The sequence below is a fragment of the Pelodiscus sinensis genome, chromosome 1 (genome assembly GCF_052426305.1).
Source record: "Pelodiscus sinensis isolate ZL-2025 chromosome 1, ASM5242630v1, whole genome shotgun sequence".
Classification (NCBI taxonomy): Eukaryota; Metazoa; Chordata; order Testudines; family Trionychidae; genus Pelodiscus; species Pelodiscus sinensis.
In genome coordinates, this window is record NC_143052.1 from 88177068 (window position 1) to 88187640 (window position 10573).

Sequence of the window (10573 nt, forward strand, 5' to 3'; positions counted from 1 at the left end):
GCACCTCACTGGCACAAAAGAGGTAACATGAAATATTCTGATGTGATTAATTGTATTAGTCTCCTATGATGAATGTCAGAACACAAAAGAAACGAGGGAGGTGCCTGCAGTTTTTAAGTTAATTAAGGAGTTGATCAGTGTATAAAATGACATGTTTGACACCGTGGCTCTAATCCTGTAAATATAAGCAAGTGTGTAACTTTCAGTGAGTAGCCCCATATTAAAGAGGGATACTCACATAAGTAAAATTATGTATGAATTTAAGGGATTGGGGCCTATGATGTAAGATGCTTTCAGAGATTCATATAAACTCTTCATTATCCTCACATACAATTAAATAACAGAAGGCAAAACAGGTCTTTATTTAGAGAGGGATTAGTGGCTAAGTAAAGGTTTTGCAACATGATCTATATTCCAAACACACACATTCAAACACCAAGATTTTAATGAATTAGCAACCTAAAATTAGGTTCCTCAATCAATGATGCAGCACCTTCATCCATGGTCTGCTTTTCCAATTGCAACAGGAAAGCAGCTAAGCAATTTAAAGCTCCCACTGTCTTCTCAGATCCTTTAATCAAATCACAAAATTCTAAGTTACAATTTAAAAACTCATTTTTTAAATATTGCAAAGAAGGGGAAAGCCAAATGTAGATACTTTTGCTTGTGAAGGAGCTATTAAATTTGAATACTCTCACTGAAATCAATGGCATAATTCATGGGATAAATTTCTGCTGAATTTGCATAAGGACATCAAAATCTGACCCCTAGGAAGTCTATGGAGGCAAAGCATGGGACTCTATAGCGATCAATCTTTAGTCACAAACTCACTGCTTGATGACAGGACGATGCTATACATTTTGTGAACTCTTCCATCTCTTAGAGACTGTTGCTGTTGCCTGGAACGTGATCGCATTGGGTTTATGATTAGTTGCTATATATTCTAGCATTCATCAACTGTAGCACATCTGTCGCCTCGAGTCAGAGACAACAGTGCCCACACTGCATGCAAAATATGTGCACGAGTCCCAAAATAAACCCTAGAATTTAGAAACAAAGATAAACCCAACCCCTCCATTTCCCATGTGGTTAGGTAAGAATAACCTTTTCTGTACACTGTTTCCTTTTGTTGTGGAGACCTTTTTAAAGGAAGAACTTTCACAGTTCATATTCATTCCCACCTATTGTTTTATACTCTTAAAAGCAAAATCTCACCTTTATAAGATACCTTGATCTACGTATTCATTTTTGGTCCATCTCCCCTTCAGGAATTACACTCTCATGTCTTTCTCTAGACAACTGTTAGGTTATTTCTAGCTTTTCTTCTCTTCTACACCAATAAGCTACCAATCCATTCTTTTCACTGCACCAGCAAACTGTTTTGAGGTCAGCTTTCACTGAAGTTCAAAACTCTTATTGAACTTCAGTGGGAGAAAGATCAGGAGTTTAAACTTCCCCTTCCCCGAAAAAACTTTCAAAAGGATCACCCTGATACCTTGAGTAGCCAGCACCCAGCTTCCATCTGAATAGCTCCTCCCCTGACTTTCAGGAAGAAGCTGTTCTTTTTAGTATGCTCATTATAAGAAGGTCTCTCTTAGTTAGCTGAAATTAGAGAGACATTTGTGGATGTGTAGTACATGTCTATACCTGTCTTAGACTTTCCGACATCTGGCTGGCAGGAGTTTTGACAGCTAAAGTGCTGGTTTGCTATGTATCTGTCAAAGAAATTAATGTCCCTAGAATGAGTTATAACCATATATACATGAATGACAAAATTTGTAAGAATGACTACCTCAAATTAGACACCCAAATCTGTATTTTCAAGAAAGCTGAGCCAAAAAGCTAGCACTCACTTCAAAGGGAGCTGTTGTGTGCACACTCTTCTGGAAGTCAGATGCCTACATAAGAGGTATTAACTTTTGAGAATCATTATCCCTCTTATACATTTAGGCCAATGCAGATTTCATTATTGTGCCCAATTGTGACCCCTTGACAGGCTAGTTATAAACACTTAAAGAGACACAAAGGAAAAGCCACAGGTTTCTATCATGCACAATCCAGTGAGTAGCTGCAACAGGAAAACAGCTTACACAGAAAAGTTCCATCTTAATCTAGTCAGAAAGCTGTAAAAATAATCTTGGTTCTTCCTCTTGAACACGTTTCTGAATCAGACTGTTGGCACGCCGTCCACCGTGTGCACTGCTAGGAAAGGGAGATGATGCTCTCTTCAGTGCATAGCGCCTCAGCAGCAGCAATCTAGTCCCTCTATACTCTCTCTCAGAATGGAAGAGCTAAAGCATCAGTGTAGCATGGAATCAAGCTATTGTAACTTCCAATCAGAGTGGAAAAGCCACTTGTGAGAAAGATTTTGGTTGGCAACAGGCATCTCTCTCCTCTGGCAGAGGCTGTGAGCGAGTGCGCACAACACCGACCAGTTAGCGAGTTTTGTGCACTTCTTGGTGCAGTTGGCTCATTTCCCCACCTGAGAATAAGGGAGTCTAGGAAACAGGAAGAAACTAGTACTTGGGACAGATACTAAAGCCAGGGGATCCTAGGAAGAGACAAGCCTGGGCAGAAGGCTTTGTTGGGGAAGGTTCATGTTGTATTATTTTAAGAGTCAATATTTGTTAATAACTGAGACCCCAGGAAGGGTGGCACTTCCCCACCCCCTCCTTTTTTGACTCTGCAAGCCTGTGGTTTTGTCTGGAACAGGGCAAGGACTCCACCTACATGCAACAAGCTGAAGAAGACATTAGCCTTGGCCTACATCTTAGTGAGCCAGTGACTCACTCCTTCACAAACCAGACTTCGTTACGCCGCCAATACGGCTTCATTGGGGGGTCATAGCCATTACACAGGTAGAAGTCCTTGTGATAAGTGGCCTCGCTCCCCAAGGCGGAGCGCAGCTTGGCGGCATAATTCACGTAATCCTCTTCCTTGGCGTAACCTCCAAACTGCCTGTAAAGGAACCAAACATGGAGACGCTGAGTGGGACAAGCCTGAAATATGGTGACAAAAGGAGAAAGAGGGAACAAGATGCTACAAAACACAGTGATGTGGATGCATCCCGTGGTTTTTTCCTGAGCTGTCCTGGCTGAATCTAGCACAGCCAAAAGATGCTGGTTTGGCAGCCCCAGAGATTAGGCAGCTTTAGTCACCTACAGATATATAAAGCAAGGGGATCACCTATACCAGCCTCCAGTGCCCAGCCTTACTTCTCAGCCCCAAGCTTCTTGGAGTGAAGAGGTAGATCTCCCCAAGCCCATTCAATTCCTCAGCTTTGTGCTGAGCCTTCCAACCCACATGTCAATTGTGAGGTGAGCACCTGCCTGCTGGAACCCGAATGCCAAACTCCAGCTAGTTCATGTAAGAGAAGACTTACAAAGGGCTGCTACCGATTACTGCAGGAACAGCCCACCGCATGCAGCTCATACCAACATACAAAAGGAAAGGCCCGGGACTGAACATTGCTATGTAAACTTCTTGCTAAGCGGACGCTGTCTCCAGATCAGCCTCCACCTCATTGCCCAAAGCTGTAGCCAGTCTTTGTGACAATGCAGCCTATCTTCAGGGAGGCAACCAAACACCAGAGCTGGATTGTGGCAGCATTCAGACACCCAGCAAGAGCCAGCAGACTATAAGGAAAAGGCCAGGCCAGACAGAAACATCGCAGCAAGGGGAAACAGATATGAATCCCACACAAGTGTGTGTAGCAATCAAAGTAAAATGTCCAATGGCTGTTAAATCCTGAATGGCAACTGATGGCTTGATTCTAGTTTATAGAGTCTACTTTACCGTGTATCACTATCTGACCCCTGACCCCTGGGGTAGATAGCTGATGGACCGTGACCAGTACGTATCTGTTCCTAACTCTCTCCCTGGTATACCCTCTAGCATTCTATGGCCAACATCTTATCAATAATTTCCACAGAAATCTGAAGGGCTGATATGAGAGGCAGAGCAGTGTTCTGCTAACATCACATTTACTTCTTTGTGTCTATTTCCAGCCCTTTCTTTCCCAAAAGAGATGCCCAGCCTGAAGTGCCATTCATAAGTGGCAGCCAGATCATAGCAGCTGGACAAACAATGGTTATCCTTGGCACAAAAGTGACACCCCAGGGGCCAGTTAGGCCAACAGAGTTGTTTCCTAGGGAGTTCACAGCCCAGACCAGTTACTGTAAACAGCAGTTGAAATTTATTCGGTCCCCCTCCCCCTCTCTAGTTTACAGGAGCTGCCTTCTCTCTCTCTCTCTTCAGTTTACAGGAGCTGCCTGATTGGAAGTGACCAGGAACTTATTCTCAAAACATCTGCTTTTGTTAGCAACAGGTTTCGGACCCTGGCACCAACCAGATAGTGCCTGAAAGTTATTCTTATCTGACAGCAATTTACTGGCTTAAGTTAAATAAGCTGATGATCTCAGTCCTGTTCCTAGTAGGCAGGTGTTCACTTCTTCCATATACACACAAATTATAACCCCTATTGCACTAACTTGCAACTTTAAGAGCATAAGAGCTACCAGACAGTCAGAACACCGACCCATCTAGCCCAGTGTCCTGTCTCTGACAGTGTCAGTACCTCAGCTTCAGGGAGAGTGTACAGACCAGGGCAATACACCCCCAAAGACAAAATTAACAGGTAAAGGTAGATGTGACAACCACCAAAATGCTGATGAAGGATAATGATGGGAACAACCTTGGGATAAACACTGCTTAAGAATTAACGGTCACAGCATGACACAGCAAAATCCACAGACTCAAATGGGAATTTACAAGTATAAAAGTAGGGTGTATTGCCATGGTTCTTTGGGTGCATGCTGCAATACTTCGGAACATCAGATTGCAAGTGACAGAACCCAGCTCCTCATTCAAGCACAGTCTAAGTGGCCATAAATAGGCTGGTAAGACCATCCTGTCTTAAGTCAATCTGTAGACCTGTGTGTGCGCACGCACATGTGAGAATGCACATACTGATTTTTAAAGCTGTATTTTCAATACATGTGGCATATTGCCTATTTTCCTGAAAAAGATCCCTGGTGATTTTTATAAGCATAACACAAGGTTATGTGAGGCGGTATCAAAAGCATTGCTAAGTCTAGATATATCATATCTACCATTTTCCCCCACCTACAAGGCTAGTTACCTGGTCAAAGAAAGCTAAAGCTAAATGATATTCTTTAGAACACTCTGTTCCTTAAAACATCCAGACCCGGAACACAGAGATCTGCCCCTTACGTGGAATAAATGGTCATTCCTTCTCGCTCTTCAATCTGAATGCTTTCATCACCAGGACATGGAGGGCTGTCCTGATATTGACTTGGAATCCGGAGTGAGACCTTCACTTTCTGTTGTAAGGAGCCGTCCTCACCAGGAAAGGCAGTGATAGAAACGGGCGCAGTCATGCCCATCCCAACCCCTACGACAGATTCAGACAGAGGTATTACAAGTGGAGTCCAGGCCCTTGAGTAACTAAGCATTATGGCCCAGATTTTGAGAGATGTGGGGAACATTCGCAACTCAGAATGAAATCAGCAGGAGCTGCCGGAGCTCAACACCTCACAAAAATCAAACTGCACAGGAATTTCAATATCAGGAAGACCAACACCCTTTTTCGTCTTTCAGTAGCCAGTGCCAGGTATTTTAAAATCCTATGACAGGATCAACTGGGGGAAATTTCTTGTAGATTTTTCCAGGTAATCAGCGTAGGCCCTGAAGGATGAGCAGCCTACAGGCCTCTACTGGGGGGGCACAAAACTCTCCCTGTGAGAGCTAATGATTCAGAACTCTGAGCTGCTCTAGCTCTAGCCAGGACTGTGAGCAACCAAATCCCAGCATGGCAAACTACTAATTTGTTCTGGTAGCACTTTATAGACTAACAAGTTTTGTTAGTTTTTAAAGTGCTACCAGACCATTTGTTGTTTTTTTCTGTACAGACTAACTCAGCTACCCCCTGAAGCTACTAATTTGTTGTTCTCTCAAGGTATATTAAGTTATGACTACAGCTCACACTGGTGATAACTGTTTTTCCTTCTCTCCAGGGTGCCACTGGTTGTGAAACCTCAATCATTCAAAGAGAAGTACCGGAAAAACAACTACCCCATAGCTCTCATATAGAACTTTTCGTCAGTACTCCCAGGATACAATGTGGGCAAAGAAGAGGAATGTGGCACCACTGATCCCAGGAGCTAACATTCTCTGCTTACAGCTCCTCCCATCTGTGATGCTGTCCCACTCTCAGCCCTGCCACCAGCCACATCTCCTATGTGGGGTTGGACAGTCTGGCTTGCAGTGGAGCTGGGAGTGGTACAGTTGCACAATGCCGGCTCCTGGGATCAATGGCGCCAAGTTCCTCTCCTTTAGTCACAGTGTATCTTGGGATTAGAGCCCAGTAGTTCAGCAGATACCAAGTTTTAACTGCAAATATCCACATCTATGGGCAGAAATTTTTATTTGCGCTGGGCTCTACTCATTTTGGTGCCATGGATTACAGCTAAAGGTACCTTCACTCATCCAGTCACCCTGATTATCATATTTACTGACTGTCTGCACTGCTGCAATTGCTGTTCTGTGCAGAACTGCAACCTGCTCCCCGCTCTTCCATTCATTCCCCTTCTTCCTGCTACGTGTACTGAAGTCTGTGTATCTGCCTCTCTCGGACATCTGAAAAAATGCTCTTGCATCGTTCTAGGTGACTTATAATTACCCTGTGATTTCCCACACCCTTCGTGTAGGATGTTACTGAAGCACTTCGTTTAGTAAGATGAAAATTAGAAATTAATGTTTGTAAGTACTTAGGAAAAGTAAGTTTACTATTTATTACACTCTATGATTAATTAGACTACCCTGTGCAATTACATGAGCTAAGATAAAAGCTATAAAGTTAATCTGCCATCACCACATAAATGGGTGGGTCGCTTACCCAGCCAGTGAGTTAAAGTGCAGAAACCACACACACAAATACACACTTGCATACCGGGAGTTCCCCTAAGTAGCCACTGCAGAATATGAATGTCCTTTAGAGAACTCAACTACACATTCTTCACAGGGATGAACAAGAGGAAACTAGCAGATAAGCAGAGGAAGTCAGCAAAGTTTCTCACCCTTATCATTGGTTCCTCCCACGTATTTCAGAAGTTTGAGCACCGCTTCCTTGGAGGCCTCATCAAATTGTTTCCCAGTTACCTCCACGGTGGCAAATTTCCCACCTTCACACATTCTTTCTTCATAGCTCACCTCTTCCTGGAAAGAGGAGACAGGCAGATAATACATCCTTCTGAAAGATGCAACATTTCTCACCCCAAGGCAATTGCCTCACTGTGGGAAATCAGAACCCAGGAACAAACACTGCCAACTACCCTGCTCCATATAGCCCTCCTATGTAAAGATTAGTTTCAATGTTAGATGAAGAGATTGGCCATGGGGTTGTCAGTAGGAATTTAAGTGACTAATCGACTATCCGATAAGCAAAAGCTTATCGGATAGTCGACACACTAGTCAACTAATCGCTCCCTCCCCACTACCTCTATCACAAAGAAGCAGCGGGGAGGGGAAGACGCGGAGGTGCTGGGGGGAGCCAACTAAAAAGCCAGTTCCCCTCAGCTCCAGCTCCGTGGGAGAGGGAAAGGGCGCAGCAGTTGCGTTACAACTTTGAAATGTACAAGAGCCCCAGCGAGGACACTTGTATATTTCAAAGTTGGAATGCTGTGTACAGCCCGGGGCCAGCTAGGAGTCCCCTTCTGAACCCAGCTCCACATGGCAATTCAATCTTTGAAATGTACAAGGGTGGGGCTCTTGTACATTCCAAAGTGGAAACGCCCAAATGGAGCCCGGAGTCAGTAGGATTCCCCACTAGCTCCAGGCTTCATGCAGCTTTTCAATCTTTGAAATGCACAAGAGCCCCTATTGGGGCTCTCGTACATTTCAAAGGCGAACACCACGCTAGTGCTTATTGACTAACCAATTAATCTATGGAAATCCCATCGACTATTCAATTAGTTAATTAATCGAAATTTAACATCCCTAGTTATCAGTGTCTCTCCTAAGTGGTAGATCGTGCTTCTCTCTTGTTGACCTACATGAGCAGCATGCAACAAACAGCTCTGGTGTCATCATGTCTTTGCCGTAGAGCAGGGCTACCTACCTTTTGTAATACCAATGATGATGGGGCAGAGAAACAGAAATGGACAATTGTAACCTAGCTTTGAAAGGTATGGACAAATCAAATGCTCTGAACGAGGGGCGATCTGAGCAGACCACGTTATTTTCACAACACAGCCACTGAGGACTCAACGCCCTGTTGAGTCTCTGGTGTGCATAAGATAGCAAGGGAGGAGTTGCAGAACTTGATAGTCATTGTGTGTGTAGGCATATGCTTTGGGGGTGGGGAACAGGTAAAACCAGAGAGGCAGCTGAGTTAGTCTGTAATTGGAAAAACTTAATAAACAACACATAGTCTTGCAGCACCTTAGATACTATCTACATATTATTAGTCTCCAAGGTGCTGCAAGGCTATTTGTTGTTGTTTTTTTTTCCAGGTAAAACCAGAACACTCTTTCCTTGCATGGACAGAATTCACAGCAATGGATATCAGACCCAGAATGCCAGACCATAGTTTCTAAGCATTCGCTGCATTAGGTTAATTCTCTGAGTCCCTGTGTTTGGCAAGACTGCTGTGTGCACTGGTGCAGAGATAAGGCAGGCAGGCCACACCGCCCAAAAACTGGAACCAGGCATTATCTGCAACTTGCCCAGTTGTGCAATGGCGATGACACATTTCCAAAAGGAAGGAAGGAGAAACAAGCCACCTCCCGGCTGTGCAGGGTGCCAGGCTGCACGCCCCAGGGGAGAGGCCCTGGGAACTAGTGCTACTGGCCCCAGCAACGAGCAGATCTGGAGGCTCGGGCGTGAGCAGAGGTGGGGTTCAAAGCTTCATTTCTCGCAGCGTCTTTCGGTGCATGTCGCTCCCCTCCCCAGGACCGAGATGCCTCGGGAATGAGGGGCACACGCGCTCCCCTGCCAGCCAGCTTGCTCGGGAGCCCCACCGTGCAACCCCCCCGTCACCCTGCCCGCAAGCGCCAGAGCTCGGGGAGGGGGAGGGGGCGGCTCCGGGCAGCCCGCTCCTACCTTCTCCCCGCTGCTCAGCACCTGGCAGGGCCACCCCTCCACCGAGCCGAACAGGGAGTTCCTGATCATCCCGAACATGCCGCCGTCCTCTCCGCGCCGCGGCTGCAGCTGCCCCGCCTCCCGCTGGGGCCCCGCCCTGCAGCCCCGCGGCAGCCGTCACCTGACCCCTTGCTGGCGGGGGCGGGGCCGTGGGGCAGCCGCAGCTGCAGCAGTCCCGGGGGGCTCAGCGTGTCTGCGGGGCGCGCGCTGCCCTGGGGGCTCGCTTCCCCGCTTCTGCGAGGGCGACCCTCAGCGGGGCGCGGGCTGATCATGGGCACGTGGGCAGACGATTGGCTCGCGGGCCTGGGATATGGACCCATCCAAAACGCTGCCCCCCCCCCCCGAAAGGGACACACCCGGCACGTGCGTGCGGCTCCTGTGCCCAAGGCCTCTGTCTCCCGCAATTTCAGCTCCTAGTGTGCCGGGAACACAGCATCGTCCTCCTCTCATCCCCCACCTCGGGGGCTTAAGTCTAGGGGCTAACTTGTAGGGCAGGCAATCAGAAGTGTTATTGCCAGCTTTGCCACACATCTTCCAATGCGGCCTTAGGCAAGTCACTTAAGCCCAGATCTCCCCTCAAAGAAGTTGGGTGCCAAACTCTTATTGAATGTAATGACAGATGTGCTTGCATACCTTTGAGGATTTGGGCCTTCAACTCTCTGTACTACTTCTTCTCCTATCAGTACCATTGGGCTACCAGGGTTATATCTGCACCACAGTTACTTATTTGTGTTTTGAGAGCCTCAGGTAGAAGGGTCTAGATGTGTGTAAAGGAGTGGATTATACAAGGGTGCAAGGATCTGAGCATTAGATTGTATTAATACATTATGGAGGGATTATAATTAGTGCAATCAGAGTTTGATTTGGGAACAGTTGATGCCTCTGTGGATGAAGCAATGAAACAGAACCAGATGGTATTCATCTAGGGTACATCTAAACTACATGGCTCCGTCAACGGAGCCATGTAGATTTGTTGTTTTGGCAAAGGCAAATGAAGCCGCTATTTAAATGATCGCAGCTTCATTTAAATTTACATGTCTCCGCGCTGAGCTGACAAACAGCTGATCAGCTGTTTGTCCGCTCAGCTCGCTAGTCTGGATGCTCCCCTGCCAACATCAAAGCCCTTTGTCGGCAGCCCCGGTAAACCTCATCCCACGAGGAATAACGGGGCTGCCGACAAAGGGCTTTGATGTCGGCAGGGGAGCGTCCAGACTAGCGCGCTGAGCGGACAAACAGCTGATCAGCTGTTTGTCGGCTCAGCGCGGCAGCCATGTAAATTTAAATGAAGCTGCGATCATTTCAATAGTGGCTTCATTTGCCTTTGCCTATGTGTCTAATCTACATGCCTCTGACGACAGAGGCATGTAGTCTAGACACAGCCCTAGATATGGAGTGGAAGGTCTGAAAGACATAG

General features: G+C 46.3%; 1 protein-coding gene across 1 annotated transcript; it reads right to left on the bottom strand.

Moving 5' to 3' along the window:
• Window positions 1–338: 338 nt before the first annotated feature.
• On the bottom strand, window positions 339–9279 carry HEBP1 (heme binding protein 1). The gene is made up of 4 exons (XM_075934967.2): window positions 9121–9279; window positions 7098–7236; window positions 5233–5413; window positions 339–2958 (listed from the first exon to the last, which is right to left on the bottom strand). Exons 1-4 carry the CDS (start codon window positions 9196–9198, stop codon window positions 2787–2789), a joined length of 570 nt encoding a protein of 189 aa, XP_075791082.1. The 5' UTR covers window positions 9199–9279; the 3' UTR covers window positions 339–2786.
• Between the last annotated feature and the right edge of the window lie 1294 nt (window positions 9280–10573).